The sequence below is a fragment of the Schistocerca gregaria genome, chromosome 7 (assembly GCF_023897955.1).
Source record: "Schistocerca gregaria isolate iqSchGreg1 chromosome 7, iqSchGreg1.2, whole genome shotgun sequence".
In the NCBI taxonomy this organism is placed as follows: domain Eukaryota; kingdom Metazoa; phylum Arthropoda; class Insecta; order Orthoptera; family Acrididae; genus Schistocerca; species Schistocerca gregaria.
This window is the reverse complement of record NC_064926.1, coordinates 277,712,225-277,730,701: the sequence shown is the minus strand read 5'-3', so window position 1 is coordinate 277,730,701 and position 18,477 is coordinate 277,712,225. Positions and strand designations below refer to the sequence as shown.

The 18,477-nt window shown below is 40.8% G+C and overlaps 1 protein-coding gene across 1 annotated transcript in view; it reads left to right on the top strand.

The window, feature by feature from the left end:
- Positions 1 to 3,672, top strand: part of LOC126281871 (uncharacterized) — a 114,378-nt gene extending 110,706 nt beyond the window's left edge. The window contains exon 5 of the mRNA XM_049981148.1: positions 3,347 to 3,672. Coding sequence (XP_049837105.1) covers positions 3,347 to 3,555 — 209 coding nt within the window. The 3' untranslated portion in view covers positions 3,556 to 3,672. The remainder of the gene's footprint in view (positions 1 to 3,346) is intronic.
- Positions 3,673 to 18,477: the final 14,805 nt, after the last annotated feature.

The following is an 18,477-nucleotide window of genomic DNA, read 5'->3' as shown; positions in this document are numbered from 1 at the left end:
GAGCCAACAAGATGACAACTTCTGTCACTTCATCTCCAATGATAGCACTAAATTTTTCTCTGGAATGAAGAACAGACTTTGCACACAATCTATACTCAAAGTTGATTTGACAATGAAAAATGGTAGTAATGAACAAGAAATGATGCTATGCTAGATGCTGACATTGAGCTGAAATGTCCAGTTTGGTGCTGATGTAATGTGAAATTTTTAACATGTTGTGCCTGAGCTACTGTCTGTCATAAGAAAGAAGAAAAGATTTGTGTAAACTGTATTGCATCAGTATGCACTTACAAACTGTGGACATCACTAATAAGCACCAGAATTAAGTGGGGACAGGTGAATTTGCCACTTTTTGTGTTGAAGATAAATGCACTTGGCAAAAGACAGAGAGTTCTTTTGTGGAATTCATTCAGAAGTTCCATATAAAACGAAACAAGAAGTTGCTGCATATACATTTACAATGAAGTTTTTGCTCTGACATACCATGTAGCAAAACACATTAGGAAACATCAGTTAGAAGTACTGTATTTTAATAATTCTGATATTTTAGTAAGTTCTGAGGTGGTCTCTCCCTTCACTTCCATTTTTCTGTCTGTTATATTAGGGCTGACTGAGGTTAAGTTCAGTTTTAAATTAACTTATTTCAACATGTATTTTGTCCAATAATGAGTTCTATGAGCAGGCTGACTGAGTTGTGAGGGGAGCCTTTTGAAACATGTTATTAAAAATATGGTTATGAAAGATTTCAAGAAGGTAGCCCAAAGTCAATGGTCATAAAACCAGGATAGTTTTTTTTTTTTAATAGTTTGATGAAAATTTTGTTGTTTGATCTCACAACAGTGAGAATTTATACAGATATTTAGAACATCTGAATCCTGTTCACCTGAATATTCACATCACTATAGTGGTGGAAAAGGATGGCTGCCTTACCCTCATTGATCTGTCAGTCAGGAGTTTCATGCTATGTTAGGATACAACATTTATAGGAAGCCAACTGACACCAGGCTAATAGTTGTCACCAACTGTCGCAGTGTGGTCTCAAAATCACTTTTTGCCAGAACTATTATAGTGAAAGACAGATCAGGCATGCATTGCCCTATCATCAACAACCAACCATGACTAAAGTGAGTGATGAATGTAAAGAGGTGGCATCTGAGTCTGCAGCCCTTCCCCCCCCCCCCCCCCCCCCCTGCCCTCCAAACATGATTAATCACACTATGTGGAATCATGGTGTGAAAAGTGTCTTTTGACCAGTATCTGAGATTAGGGCCCTTCTATGACCCTTAAAGAATGATGTTTATTTGTGTAAGGTAAATTCATACTGTATCCCATGCAGTTGTGACATGCCATACATTGGTTAGACCATCAAGACCACGTAGGAATATTATGTGAAGTGTAAAATGACAACAGGTTACTGCAGCTGAGCATTTTGGCATGGACTTGAAGATACTGGGACAATGTTGTTAAGGAAGCAACTGAGATTAAATTAGTAAGTGGCCTCCTAGACAGAGGTAGGGGTTTTTCCTTAAATTTTTCTTGATATCATCCTCTCTCCCTGGTCAAACAATGGAGACACAGAGTTAAAGCTGTTTGTACACCTACTGATAGTTAATATTCACTATCAATAATTTCTGATGTTTGTCATCTCTTGTTGTGTGGGATGTTGGTTGTCGCTTGTTGTGTAGTGATGACAGTTGTTTATGCTGTCTTTGCTGTCTTTCTGCATATGCCATACTATGATTCTCAGTCAGCATAGTCCCACCTGCCAATCATTTCCTTGCATAACACTCTCTTTGCATTTATGCCTTGATAATGATCGGATGTTCAACTGCTGGAATGTTGGTGATTGTCAAGACGCCATCCAGCTGCACTCCTGCAAACTATTCAAAGAAAACCTACTTCAACATTTCCACCTCTTTCACAGTAAACACTCCATTTGCTACAGCCTATAAATCTGTGGCAAATGTAGCTTCGCCCCCATATAATTCCACAGCAGTTTTACCAACAACATCTTCCAGGCATTCTTCTCCTGTAATTACCCCAAAGATCTCATTCATAAATAAATCTCCAGGAGAGTAGCCCCTTATCCTCTGACTATTACAGAAGCCACTTCCAAAAACACTCACAAGCATCCTCCTTGTCATCTAGCACTGCTTAACCCTCAAATATCTCAGTACTTTACTCTGCCAAGGGTATGGGTTTCTTAAGTCTATATCCTCAGCAAACCACCTACTCTCATCTTCTATCATACTCCTAACTTCCATAACATCCTAGTCAAACCTAATGACAATCCTAACTAATTCAGCCACCCACTATCAACTACTCAAGCCTCGCCATTGGTAAACACTACATCAAAAGAGCAACTCGTGATGGCTCTAAGCACTATGGGACATAACATCTGAGCTCATCAGTCCCCTAGACTTAGAACTACTCAAACCTAACTAACCTAAGGACATCACACATGCATTCCTGACGCAGGATTTGAACCTGCAACTATAGCAGCAGAACAGTTCCCGACTGAAGTTCCTAGAACCATTCGGTGAGCAACTTTTGAAACACACATATTGTTTATCGTCTAACATCTCTCCACTGCATATTGATTTATATGGCATGACTTCACTAATGTGGCTGAGTGCATGAATGTGCATAGAAGAATTGTTGGCCTAAGGGACATCCAATATCTAGTTGCTCAACATGTTCTATAGGCTGAGTCTAGGAACCTGTGTGCTTTCTGTACCATATGGACTAAATCGGTTCTCCCCATAAATACTAGTTCCTCTGAACTCCAGAAATGATACTTGTCCTTCTCCACATTCTCACATCTCACCATCCCATGGACTTAATCTCCATTAACACATCCTACCCACTCTCTTTTTTTGTCATACTTGTTTATCAATCTCTCTTCCTCCTACTCTATCTTTATTTGGCACTCTTACATCTTGAGTAAAGCTGCCACAGTGCTCACTAGTGTACTGTCTCTGACCTATTCTCTCTGATCCTTCTTTCTTCATCTTTGTCTGTCTTCATCCTCATTATAGGTGGGTCTCTCCTGCATTGAGGTCTGAGTGACCTCCCCTTCTCTTTACTCCCTCCTAGACTCTCCATTTCTCCTCTCTGTGGAAGGAATTGTTAGTTCCAAAATCTGTGCCATGTGTCACCTTTAAATTGACTGCCAGCAGGACTACACAGTTTGCCTCTTGAAGGTGAGTACATCCCAGCAATTCCATCTCATAAGTTACTACCATATGCATACTAACATCAGCTGAGCATTAGAACCAGCTATAACATTTCACATATACTGCATATATTTTTATACTAAATAAACATTTTCACTATTCTGTTTCAGTGAACATTGGTGGAACTCTGGGATTATTCATAGGTGCCAGCCTGCTAAGTCTCATTGAGATAATTCACTATTTTGTGCTTCCTCTTATTTTTGGTGTCAAAGATACTCCAAAGACACCTGTTAAAACTACAGGTATCACAATGTTTAACCGGCGTGTGAAAGCTCAATACCAAAGACATCTTCACAGTGTTCCATCTATGTTTTATTAATTAATCTAGAACTGTTAATTCTAGTCACAAAATTAATGTAAATCTATGTCATAAGTCATTCTGTAAGTGTAGTGTTTCATGTCACCAACAACAATGATCATTACAGGAATAAATAGTATGCAAGTGTCACAAAAAGTAGTATAAATTACATGACAATTTGCCATTTACAGAGTGATTATAATAAAAGTTAAACTTCCAAACCGCTGTAGAAATAACACCACTGGTCAGAATGACATCAAATTTTAATGGAATTTTATTGGAGAAGGGGGAAAATGCATGACAGAATACAAAAAAAAGTTACAAAATTAAGCAATAGATGGTGCTGTAAGCATCATAATTTAATAGTGGTCGGCTACAAATGTCAAATGAATCATACAAAAATGCCTAAGGTGAACCTTTGACATTAAACAAACTGTACTACTCAGTGTGGGTGGGTGTCCTGGTATGATACTGTTAATTATGTAAGTCCATTCACCACGGCAAGGTCCTATCACATCAGATGGGAAAAACTGGTTTTTAATTGTCCTGAGGCCAAAAATCACATAAAAAGCACCACTCACATCAGTTTTTAATTGTCCTGAGGTCAAAAACCGCATAAAAAGCATCAATCACATCGATTTTTAACTGTCCTAAGGCAAAAAAATGCATAAAAAGCATCTATCAAAATCAAATCTGATTATTAATTTTCTTGTGTCTGGTGCAAAACGTTCAATATGTTGAAACTTCCTGGCAGATTAAAACTGTGTGCCCGACCGAGACTCGAACTCAGGACCTTTGCCTTTCGCGGGCAAGTGCTCTACCATCTGAGCTACCGAAGCACAACTCACACCCGGTACTCACAGCTTTACTTCTGCCAGTATCTCGTCTCCTACCTTCCAAACTTTACAGAAGCACTCCTGCGAACCTTGCAGAACTAGCACTCCTGAATGAAAGGATATAGCGGAGACATGGCTTAGCCACAGCCTGGGAGATGTTTCTCGAATGAGATTTTCACTCTGCAGCGGAGTGTGCGCTGATATGAAACTTCCTGGCAGAAGTAAAGCTGTGAGTACCGGGCGTGAGTCGTGCTTCAGTAGCTCAGATGGTAGAGCACTTGCCCGCGAAAGGCAAAGGTCCCGAGTTCGAGTCTCGATCGGGCACACAGTTCTAATCTGCCAGGAAGCTTCATATCAGCGCACACTCCGCTGCAGAGTGAAAGTCTCATTCTGGGTTCAATATGTTGTCCACCAATTTCTGCAACAAGTAGAAATCGAGTAACAGGAAGTTCCACAACATATCAAAGTGTTTGTGGGGTCATGTTCAGAATGTGTTGCACAGTGCATGCCTTCAATGCACCTAAGTTTGCAGTTGGAACACTGAACACAACATCTTTCAGATATTCCCACAGCCAGAAGTCACACACATTAAGATTAGGTGATTATGATGGCCAGGCTGTAGGGAAATGGCGTCTGATAATTCTAGCATTTTCAAAATGGTGCTTCAGAAGCTGCTTAACTGGATTTGCAATGTTCAAAGATGTGCTAGCTTGCATACAAATAACCCCATCCACACTGTTGGAGAGCTGGAATGATGTTGGGCAAAAGACACTCATAGCACTTACCAATGATGGTACAGATAACAGGACCGGAAGAATCTGTATCTTTGAAAAAATGTGGCCTTATGATAAATGATGCTGTACATCGGCACCACACAGTGACCTTTTCAGAATGAAGTGGTACTGGCTGATTTGTGTGTGGATTTTCTATTGGCCATACTCAACAATTCTGTGTATTGACGTATCCTGTCAGATGGAAGAGGGCCTTGTCCGTCCACAAAACCTTCCAAGGAAATCACTGTCCACTTCCATGCAAGCAAGAAATTCTAAAGCAAAGGTCTCTCTTGCTGGCAGGTCAACAGGAAGCAACTGGTGCACATGGATAATTTTGAATGAATGACAAAGAAGGATGTTTCGTATGATTTTATGCACTGTACTCACAGGTATGTCCAAACTACATGTTTGCACAGCACCACTCATCTCCTCCTGCATTGATGTGGCCACTGCTTCCACTGAAATTGAATCAATTCATTTCCTCCTTCTACCAGGTAGCACACCAAAAGAATCTGTCTTTTCGAATTTCCAAATCATTTGCTACAGACTAATGACAGTCTGAGACGAATGCCTTTTTTCAAACCCTTCAGTATCCAGAACTCCTGCAGAGTGATGTGTGCACAGTCATCATTCTTGTAATACAGCTCTACAAGAAGAGCTCAGTCCTGCATTGAGACAGTCATGGCAAATGTCGCACTCGTGAAAGGAGTGTGTTTATACGAACTTCAGTGGGTTGTGTGCATGACAGGTGTTTTCATTCTGATACATACAGCACTATCTATTGATCAATTTTCAAACTTTTCTGCCATACAGTTTCCCCCATTACAATTTGACATAATTCTGACCAGTGGTGTTATTTCTGCAGTGTTTTGAGAGTTTAACTTTGATTACTTCACTATTTCATTCTGGTATACAGGGTGATTTCTAATTAGTGTTGCAGAAATGACATACTGAAATCATTAGAAAATCTGTGTCTTACAGAAGCAGTCCTTTAGACACCTAATATACTAAAAATTATTATTGAATTATTTATGTACATAAAAAAAGACATAGACACTTAAATTTGCACATATTGCCTAAGAACTGTATCTGTTTGAATTAACATATGCCAGTTATTAATAGTATATATTCACAGTAGTAGGGTTTTATCCCTGACTATGAATCACCTGTTACCTGCTTTTACAATAAAAAGAGTTTTGTCAAATCATTTACTTACTTATATTTTTAATTCCTAAAATATTACATTAGTGAGTTTTGACAAAACCAAGAATTTTCATAGGTATTCAAATTACACATATTCAATGAAAATTTGCTGACCATCAGTACTCAGAAAATATGATACTATATTATGTCTCAAAAAACTTTTACCATCACTGCTCACATTTCCTGACCTTTTTTTATCTGAAAATTGTTTTAAGTACAATGTGTTGCTGTTGTGATCTTCAGTCCAAAAACCAATTTGATGCAGCTCTCCATGCTATTCTCTCCTGTGAAAGCTTCTTCATCTCTGAATAACTTCTACAACTTATAGCCTTCTGAATCAGCTTGCTGAATTCAACTATTGGTCTCCCTCTAAGATTTTCACCCCAACATTCCCTCCAATATAAAATAGTGATTCCTTGTTGTTTCAGAATGTGTCCTGTCAACTGATAGGACAAATTTCTGGGTTGTGCCACAAATCTCTTTTCTCCTCAATTCTATTCTGCACATCATCATTATATGCATGAACTACCTGTCTAATCGATGGCATTTTGCTGCAGCACCACATTTCAAAAACTTCTATTCTCTTCATGTCTAAACTGTTTTACATCAATGTATCACTTACATAAATCGCTACACTCCATGAAAGTTTGTTAATAAAAGACTGCCTAACACTTAAATCTAGATCTGATGTCAACAAATTTCTCTTTTTCAAATATGATCATCTTACTGTCATCAGTCTACATTTTATATCCTATCTACTTCAGACATCATCAGCTATTCTGCTGCCTAAATAGCAAAACATATTTACTACTTAAAGTGTCTCATTTCCTAATCTAATTCCTTCAGCATAGCATGATTTAATTTGACTACATCCCATTATCCTAGTTTTTTTTGTTGGTTTTCATCTTAGATACACTTTCATTTCAGTTCAGCTTCTCTTCCAAGTCCTTTGCTGTCTCTGATAGAATGACAATGTCATTGTCAAACATATTGAATAATGTTAAGTATAGGCTACAACTCTGTCTCACTACATTCTTTACCACTGATTCCATTTATTTAATACCCCTTGATTCTTATAACTTTCATCCATTTCTGTACAAGTTGTAAATAAGCTTCCACTCGCTGTATTTTATCCCTGATACCTTCAGAATTCGAAAGAGAGTTTTCCAGTCAGCATTGCTGAAAGCTTTCTCTAAGTCTATAAATGCTATAAACATAGGTTTGCCTTCCTTTAATCCATCTTCTAAGAGAAGTCATAGGGCCATTACTGCCTCATATGTTCCTACATTTCACCAGAATCAAAACTGTTCTTCCCTGAGGTCAGAATCAAACAGTTGCATCCATTCTTCTTTAAAGAATTTGTGTTAGTATTTTGCAACCATGACTTATTAAACTGGTAGTACAGTAATTTTCACACCTGCCAGGAATCAGAATTATTACATTCTTCTTGAAGTCTGAGGCTATTTCGCCTATCTCATACATATTGCTCACCAGATGGAAGAGTTATGTCACAGCTGGCTCTTCCATGGTTACCAATGGTTCGGAAGGAATGTTGCCTACTTCCAAGACCTTACTGCAACTTAGGGCTTTAGTGTTCTGTCAAATTCTTCTTGCAGTATCATATCTCTAATCTCATCATCATCTAAGCCCTCTTCAATTTTTAAAATATTGCCTTCAAGTTCATCTGCCTTGTATAGACCCTCTATACTCCCACATTTCAGCTTTCCTTTCTTTGCTTAGGACTGGTTTTCCATCTAAGCTCTTGAAATTTTACAGTTGCTTCTCTTTTCTCCAAAGGCCTCTTTAATTTTCCTGTAGGCATCACCTATCTTTCTCCTAGTGAAATATGCTTCTACGCCCTTACAGCTATCCTTTAACCATTCCTGCTTAGCCAATTTGGACATAACTGTCAATCTCATTTTTTAGATGTTTTTATTCCCTTTTGCCTGCTTTATTTACTGCATTTTTTAAATTTCCTCCTTGCATCAGTTATATTCAGTATGTCTTGTGTTATCCAAGGATTTCTACTAAGACTGTCTTTTCATCTATTTGATCCTCTGCTGCCTTCACTATTTCAGCTCCCAAAGCCTACCTATTCATCTTTTACTATGTTATTTTCCCCTGTTCCTGTGAATCATTACCTAATGAGCCCTCTGAAACTCTCAATCACCACTGGTTCTTTCAACTTATCCAAGTTCCATTTCCTTAATTTCCTAACTTTTTGCAATTTCTCCAGTTTTAATCTATTTCAGTGATCTCATCTTTGACATTTTTAACTTCATTATTAAAAGTTCAGTTTCTTTCACTTTAGACTCCACAGATTCTACTTGACCATCTAACCTCTAAATGTTTTGATCGACATCATGTAATTGAAGTGTATTTTTTCCAATACAATCAAATAATGTTCCTATTGAATGAACAGATTCTGTGAACTGATTCGTATTTTCTTGTTTATGATTTTCAAGTTGCTCATTTATTTTTGCAAACTGATTGTTAATCATTTTATTAACTGATCCTTATTATCATTTTGCATTTTGTTAACAATGACAGTGTGGGACTTACATCATTATTGTCATCTTGTTTTAATTCATCCATTAGTTTATCCTGTTTTGTAAGTTTGTCACAAACATTTTCCTGTTTTTGTTTCACTACACTACTTAAGTCTCCCATGTCTGTATTATTCCCTATTGTTACCAATTCTTCAATGACTGCCATTGTTAATAATTATACAACAAAACAATGTACCAAAAAAATGTAAAGAAAATATTTTCAGCACTTACCTTTGTTGTTGGCTGTCAACATTATTTACTGTTCACCTCACTTTTTATTTGTTCCATCTTTTCCTTCTCCCAGTTTTCGAACTCCTTATTTGCTACCGTTATTGTTATTGTTTTGTACCTGTGGTTCATATCTGGCAAATCATTCACATAAAATATTCACAATATCTTTTAATCTCCAACAAGAAAAATACTCCAGCACAGTATTCACATTCCACTTTCAGAAAATCTCAAATGATGTCATCATATTCTAAACATCCCAACCGCCCCGTTGTTGTCCAAAGTTGATTCATTAATGTTTGCAGTGTGTTAGTAATTTGGGTGCTTGGTCACATTTCCACAGCAGTTTCAAGACTGAGATAGTGACAAAGTGCAGTGAGTGACAGGGACAGTTGAATTTAAATAACTACTTCTATTAATAATAAAAACATTCATCTTGTTTGTTGCTTTTCTTTCTTGTATGTTGATGACTTGTTATACATTTCCTTTCTGTGTTTTATCTTCCAATAATCATCTAGAGGATGATGAGATTGCTGTTTCAGTAATAATGTGAAATCTGACTTTCTGCAGAATTACACATGTATTTTCAGTCATTTCACTTCACAATACAAATCAATGAAACACTTGCAACTCATTCTCTATCCTTGCACTTCAAACTCATACTATCAATTGCACAAAAGAACAAAGATTTGCCTCTAACAACATGTAGCAAAGAAATTATTATCACATCTCAATCTTTTTATGCGAAACAATCTTTGGAACATACATTTCATAAATAAAACACAATTAATTGCCTATCTTTTTTTAGAAGTCCATAATAATAATTGTAATTACATTGAGTATTTAGAAAGGTTGACATTCAAACATCTCTCACATAGCTATGTAGTAGTGGATTTTTATTTTTATTTCTTTGGTGAAGTATCACCCACTTCATATGATCCAGGATTGATTAGTACATTTATCTCACTATAATCAGTCTCATTAACACATGACATGCATGAGATCCCAACCAGTGTGAGCAGCAGTAGTATACCAGAGTCTCCGTAAGCCACAGTGAGGCCACAGTCAAATTCCAACACATGCTATTGTACATTTTTACTCCTTATCCAAGGCATAAAATAATCTTCTTGCAAACAAACAACAATCAAATGTAATTCTGAATGAGAAATCCATGGCATAATCTTTCCTTACACAAGGTGAGTCACCTAATACTTGCACCACAAATATTGCAGATATGGAAAATGCTATGGTGTGCATTTTTCACAGAATGGATTGGTAGTCAGAAGCTTATATCATTAGCTAGTCAACAGACTGTAATATTACTTGGAAAGTGTAATTTTTGTATAAACATACACATACTACTGACATTAACAAACTAAAACTAGTATAAACCAGAGCATCAGTGGTGTGTTGTTGCAGGATTTTAGTGCAAGTCATTTATGAGAAATTGCATTATGAAAAGTTCACAGACTGACATTTCTATGATAGCTTCGACAGCACACACTAAATGACAACACAATTGAATAAACTAGTTATGTGAATTCTGACCAGTAATGAGGCAACAGACCAACACAGATTATGTTCAAAATTACCGCCAGCAGCAGCAGTGCATGCTTCCAGTCTGGTATAGAGTGATGCCTGCACAATTGCTAGCATTTCAGTAGAGATGTCAAAGTATGCTGCAGTAATAAATCATCACATATCATTAGATGTCATTGGTATATCCTTATAGACAGAGTATTTCAGTTTTCCCTACAGAAAAAATCTACAGGCATCAAATCTGGGGAATGGGCCAGACAAGGTACAAGTCCTCTGCATTCATTACAAAGATTTGGAAACATGTTTTGTTCTGTGAGGCCTACAACATAGCATGTGTCAGTATAAGACATAATGAAAATGTAGGTCCAAAACTAACTTTAATAAAATAGTAAATTTCCTTAAATATTTTACACTACATGCCTGTTTCAACTTATTGGCATTATCAAGTGATGTCTAGTTGAAAGTGACGACCATATTGGAGCTATAGTAAATTTTTTTGTGCCATATTTCGGTAAGTATATTACTTTTTGTAGTTACAAAATGTATAAATGCAATTCAGAAAGACGTGTAGTATTTTGTGCACTATGGGCTGGATAGCCATCATGTTGGTACCACAGGATTATCCTGGTCTGCAGAGGTATTGTATGTGTTCTGGCATCCATGGAAGATGGTATGTTAGCAGGCTGTGGTGCTTGTGCAAGTTCAGCATTCCATCTATAGAAAACATGCCTGTGAGCTGATGGTTCTCTGCCCCACACCATATGTTTACACTCCATGTATGCTGACATTCCAACTAACAAAGCCAACAAGGATTGTCAACAGACCAACAGCGCATGTTTCAGCAGTTTGCCATGATTGGTAAATGTGGCTTCATCACTGTGGAAGATATGATACGTCTGGAGTATCCTGTCTTAATGCTCATGTGCAGAAGTTAACAAGACTCTCATAATTGTTTTCATGCTGCTCTTGGTGGAGAGAGATGTGATAGGGATGAAAGCTATCTCTATGGAGAATGCTTAGGATGCTTACCTAACTCATGCCATCTCGTTGTGTGATTGCAAGGGTTCTAACATACAGATCAACTGCAACAGCAGCAAGATCAGTAATTTCCCGCTCTTCTTTTGTCACGTATTTCCTTCTATTATGTTGTCTATGTGCTACACTATCACTTTCATGTAACTGGCTGAGGAGGTTGATAAGTACTTTCCGATATGGTTATCATCTATTCAGGTATCTTGCCACATAAGCCAATTTTTTTTAATTTTATTTATTTATTTTTTTTGTCTACTGACTGGTTTGATGCAGCCCGCCACGAATTCCTCCCCTGTGCTAACCTCTTCATCTCAGAGTAGCACTTGCAACCTACGTCCTCAATTATTTGCTTGACGTATTCCAATCTCTGTCTTCCTCTACAATTTTTGCCCTCTACAGCTCCCTCTAGTACCATGGAAGTCATTCCCTCATGTCTTAGCAGATGTCCTATCATCCTGTGCTTCTTCTTATCAGTGTTTTCCACATATTCCTTTCCTCTCCAATTCTGCGTAGAACCTCCTCATTCCTTACCTTATCAGTCCACCTAATTTTCAACATTCGTCTATAGCACCACATCTCAAATGCTTTGATTCTCTTCTGTTCCGGTTTTTCCACAGTCCATGTTTCACTACCATACAATGCTGTACTCCAGACGTACATCCTCAGAAATTTCTTCCTCAAATTAAGGCCAGTATTTGATATTAGTAGACTTCTCTTGGCCAGAAATGCCTTTTTTGCCATAGCGAGTCTGCTTTTGATGTCCTCCTTGCTCCGTCTGTCATTGGTTATTTTACTGCCTAGGTAGCAGAATTCCTTAACTTCATTGACTTCCTGACCATCAATCCTGATGTTAAGTTTCTCGCTGTTCTCATTTCTACTACTTCTCATTACCTTTGTCTTTTTCTGATTTACTCTCAACCCATACTGTGTACTCATTAGACTGTTCATTCCATTCTGCAGATCATTTAATTCTTCTTCACTTTCATTCAGGATAGTAATGTCATCAGCGAATCGTATCATTGATATCCTTTCACCTTGTATTTTAATTCCACTCCTGAACCTTTCTTTTATTTCCATCATTGCTTCCTCGACGTACAGATTGAAGAGTAGGGGCGAAAGGCTACAGCCTTCTCTTACACCCTTCTTAATACGAGCACTTCGTTCTTGATCGTCCACTCTTATTATTCCCTCTTGGTTGTTATACATATTGTATATGACCCGTCTCTCCCTATAGCTTATCCCTACTTTTTTCAGAATCTCGAACAGCTTGCACCATTTTATATTGTCGAACGCTTTTTCCAGGTCAACAACTCCTATGAACGTGTCTTGATTTTTCTTTAGCCTTGCTTCCATTATTGGCTGTAACGTCAGAATTGCCTCTCTCATGCCTTTACTTTTCCTAAAGCCAAACTGATCGTCACCTAGTGCATTCTCAATTTTCTTTTCCATTCTTCTGTATATTATTCTTGTAAGCAGCTTCGATGCATGAGCTGTTAAGCTGATTGTGCGATAATTTTCGCACTTGTCAGCTCTTGTTGTCTTCGGAATTGTGTGGATGATGCTTTTCCGAAAGTCAGATGGTATGTCACCAGACTCATATATTCTACAAACCAACGTGAATAGTCATTTTGGTGCTACTTCCCCTAATGATTTTAGAAATTCTGATGGAATGTTATCTATCCCTTCTGCCTTATTTGACCGTAAGTTCTTCAAAGCTCTTTTAAATTCCGATTCTAATACTGGATCCCCTATCTCTTCTAAATCGACTCCTGTTTCTTCTTCTATCACATCAGACAAATCTTCACCCTCATAGAAGCTTTCAATGTATTCTTTCCACCTATCTGCTTTCTCCTCTGTATTTAACAGTGGAATTCCCATTGCACTCTTAATGTTACCACTGTTGCTTTTAATGTCACCAAAGGTTGTTTTGACTTTCCTATATGCTGAGTCTGTCATTCCAACAATCATATCTTTTTCGATGTCTTCATATTTTTCCTGCAGCCATTTCGTCTTAGCTTCCCTGCACTTCCTATTTATTTCATTCCTCAGCGACTTGTATTTCTGTATTCCTGATTTTCCCGGAACATGTTTGTACTTCCTCCTTTCATCAATTAATTGAAGTATTTCTTCTGTTACCCATGGTTTCTTCGCAGCTACCTTCTTTGTACCTATGTTTTCCTTCCCAACTTCTGTGATGGCCCTTTTTAGAGATGTCCATTCCTCTTCAACTGTGCTGCCTAATGCGCTATTTCTTATTGCTGTATCTATAGCGTTAGAGAACTTCAAACATATTTCGTCATTCCTTAGAACTTCCGTATCCCACTTCTTTGCATATTGATTCTTCCTGACTAATGTCTTGAGCTTCAGCCTACTCTTAATCACTACTATATTGTGATCTGAGTCTATATCTGCTCCTGGGTATGCCTTACAATCCAGTATCTGATTTCGGAATCTCTGTCTGACCATGATGTAATCTAATTGAAATCTTCTCATATCTCCCGGTCTTTTCCAAGTATACCTCCTCCTCTTATGATTCTTGAACAGGGTATTCGCTATTACTGGCTGAAACTTGTTGCAGAACTCAATTAGTCTTTCTCCTCTTTCATTCCTTGTCCCAAGCCCATATTCTCCTGTAACCTTTTCTTCTACTCCTTCCCCTACAACTACATACCAGTCGCCCATGACTATTAGATTTTCGCCCCCATTTACATACTGCATTACCCTTTGAATATCCTCATACACTTTCTCTATCTGTTTATCTTCAGCTTGCGACGTCGGCATGTATACCTGAACTATCGTTGTCGGTGTTGGCCTGCTGTCGATTCTGATTAGAACAACCTGGTCACTGAACTGTTCACAGTAACACACCCTCTGCCCTACCTTCCTATTCATAATGAATTCTACACCTGTTATACCATTTTCTGCTGCTGTTGATATTACCCGATACTCATCTGACCAGAAATCCTTGTCTCCCTTCCACTTCACTTCACTGACCCCTACTATATCTAGATTGAGCCTTTGCATTTCCCTTTTCAGATTTCCTAGTTTCCCTACCATGTTCAAGCTTCTGACATTCCACGCCCCGACTCGTAGAACATTATCCTTTCGTTGATTATTCAATCTTTTTCTCATGGTAACCTCCCCCTTGGCAGTCCCCTCCCGGAGATCCGAATGGGGGACTATTCCGGAATCTTTTGCCAATGGGGAGATCATCATGACACTTCTTTAACTACAGGCCACATGTCCTGTGGATACACATTACGTGTCTTTAATGCAGTGGTTTCCATAGCCTTCTGCATCCTCATGTTGTTGATCATTGCTGATTCTTCCACCTTTCAGGGCAATTTCCCACCCCTAGGACAAGAGAGTGCCCTGAACCTCTATCCGCTCCTCCGCCCTCTTTGACAATGCCGCTGGCAGAATGAGGCTGACTTCTTATGCCGGAAGTCATCGGCCGCCAATGCTGATTATTTATCAAAATAGTGTGTCGGGGATCGAACCCGGGACTGAAGACGTTTTGATTATGAATCAAAGACGCTACCCTTTTTTTTTTTGTTTTTTTTTTGAGAATGCATAAAAAAAAAACAAGGCAGCCATGCGCAAAAAGTTGCCAATAAAGTGAACTAAAAAGGGCCATCTTGCTCGCCGCGGTCACATTGCAGGCGGGCGGCCAGGAACGGGCGGTGTCATTACATTGGACATCACCAGCCACCAATCGTTGGAGCGCCCGGGGCCGCTGCACACAGTCAGAGACTGTTTCTGTTACCATAGGGGAATCGTGGAAAGATCACATCTACAAGTTAATGTCTTCTCACACCCGGCACACCCCAGCTGGGTGGTGGGTCCGTGAATGACGAACCCAAATAGTTTGCAAAAAGGTTCCGGTAATCCTGTCTGTTCGTTAAGACCAGAAACTCGTCGATCATATAGTACCATAAATCGAGGATGTCTTTGTCTCCATCGCGGTATATGTAGTGTATCGCCATTCCTCGTACCCAATTAACCGCATTCATCCGGGTCATAGGGAAATAGACAGCGTCGGGATGAAAGAGTTCTTGGGGTAAAATCGAAACGTAGGGGCGGCGGAGCAGGAAAGCCAGGATCTGGCGGATCAGTTTCCAGCACTCACGCGCGGGGCCACAGTTCAGTCTATGTTCGTCCGTGTCTAACGTCGTGCAACGGGGGCACACAGGGTCGTCAATTAGGTGAATGGCATGCAGCCGCTGTCGGGTTGGAAGTTTCTCGTTAACGAACACATACCACGTCGACCGCACAAAAGTAGACAGGAACGGCGCGTGGATGGCTCGCCATACCCGTGGCCAGTCGACCGTAGGGTGGCGCCGTACAATGTCGTTATCCGGAGTCCAGTGCTGGAGAGCACTATAATAAGTCTTCGCTGTCGGATTCCGTGTCTCCGATATAACCCGCAACACATAGCTATGCTCTACGAAAAACGTTCTAATATGTGACAGCGAGGGCGATAAATGTCCAACTGGTACCGGTGGGTACAGCGTACGTGGGGCCACTTCTTCAATCAGTAGGCCGGAGAGACTGGCTGTTGGTGAAAGCCAGAGTCGCCTCATGGAACGGAGATACAGTGCCAGCGCTCTGTGCTTGACGTGAGTGAGTCCAACACCGCCTTTGTCGAAGGGTAAAGTAAGCATAACAAAACGGATCTTGAAAACAGCACCATCGTTCACCACGTGTCCAAACACTGCCTGTATCCTGGAAGCCATCGTGTCCGTTATCGGCAGTACATGGGCGTAATGGTTAAGGTGAGAAGCCATGTACACATTGACGTATTGGGCGCGTTGCAAAATGTTCAATGATCTGAATTTATTGAGACGAGCCTCTAAACGGAGTCGTCGTAAGACCATACGATACGTAAAGGCCGCCGTGCGTTGTATTTGTCGATGGAGTGATATCCCTAAACACTTGAGCATCGGGACCTTTGTCAGAGGTACGGCCAGACCTGCAGGCATTCCTCGTCCTACCTCCATGTAGCGTGATTTCCGAAGGTTGAGCACACTGCCTGCCACCGCCCCATACTGGTGGAGCCAGGAAAACGCCGTGTGTATTTCGTCACCAGACCGTGCTAAGAACATCACATCGTCGGCGTATGCACCACATCGAAAGGTTACGGAACGGAGGGTAAGTCCTTCTAAGCGTCGCCGTAGTCCGTGAAGAGCTGGTTCGAGGGCAACGGCGAAGAGCATGGCAGAAAGAGGACAACCCTGCCGGACGGACCTGTTGAAACGGACGGGGGCGGACCGACAGCCGTTGATCATAATCCTCGTGACAGCCCCATGGATCAATCGAAGCACAACAGACGTCGTCAGACGCGGGACACCGATGTGTTCCATAACAGCACGCAGGAAACCATGGTTAACGCGGTCGAAAGCATGGTCGAAGTCCAGCGCAACAAGAGCGCCTTGGAGGCGGCAAGTTTGCATGAGCGCCACCACGTCTCTATAGGTGCTTAAAGTCGTAAACACATTAGTGTCGCCCCCGAGGCAGGTTTGATCAGTGTGAATGGCCGCCATTACCGTAGGTTTGAGCCTCTCACGGAGCATGCGTGTCAACAGCTTATAGTCAGTGTTTAGCATTGTCAACGGGCGAAAATCAAGAGGGCGACGGCCTCCGCCGGGTTTGGGCACAGGGATCAAGAGACCCTCAGTAAAGTCAGATGGTACCTGAAAATCGGCGTCCAGGAGTTCACTGTACATCCTGACCCACATTGGGCCCATGAGATCAAAGAACCGCTTGTAAAATTCAAGAGAGAGGCCGTCAGGGCCAGGCGTTTTGTTGGGAGAGCCACGCAACAGAGCCTCTCGCAGTTCTTCCAAAGTCACCGCCGACAAGAGCGTAGCATCATCTTGTAGGTTCCGAGAGACTGGTAGGTCAGATAGGACTTCCCTGACCCCTACATTCATGTGGGACTCCCTCTCGTAAAGAAGTTTATATGACTGTGTGAACGCTCGGACGATATCCATTTGTGCGTCAACGCGTCGCCCATCCTCCGTCTCAACCTCGGTAATGAGCTGCCTCTTGCGTCTTCGGCGTTCTTGAATGATATGGTGGAGGGAAGGTCGTTCACCACGTACATCATCAGTCGTCCTCGCTCGCACCCGCACACCCGCAAGACGTACGGCGTTGATACGAAGCAATTGTGCCTTGACGCGTTGTACTGCTGATTGTCGCTCTGGCGACGGCGGTTGTACAGCCAGTTCGCGGAGCGCAGTATAGTAAAAATCAGTAGTCGCAGTATACCAGCGCGCTCGGTCGCGTCCATAGCTGACTAATGTTCGGCACAGTGCGGGTTTTGCACACCGTAACCACCATTGAAGTACAGAACGGTAGGCGGGTAAACGCCGGTGGCAATTGCTCCATGTGGACTCGACTGCGCGTCTGCAATTTATCTCATCAAGAAGGGCCACATTGAGGCGCCACGGACCCCTACTTCGGCGGACGCGCTGGCGGGGAAGGGTGAGAGTACACACATATGCGAGGTGATCCGTGAACGTTGCCGGCCACATCTCAGCGTCGACAACGGCCGATCGTAGGCCGCGGGTGACGTAGACTCGATCCAAACGGCTCGCGGAGTGACTAGTAAAGTAGGTGTGTGCTCGACGGTCGCCGTGTTGGATGATCCAGGTGTCCAACAAGGCCAAGTCCTGTACAAGTGCCTGGAGTGCCGGGCAGGTGGTATAGTGTGGCTCCTGGTCGGATGGGCGGAGCACACAATTAAAATCGCCGCCTACTACCAAGTGGTCGGTATTGCCC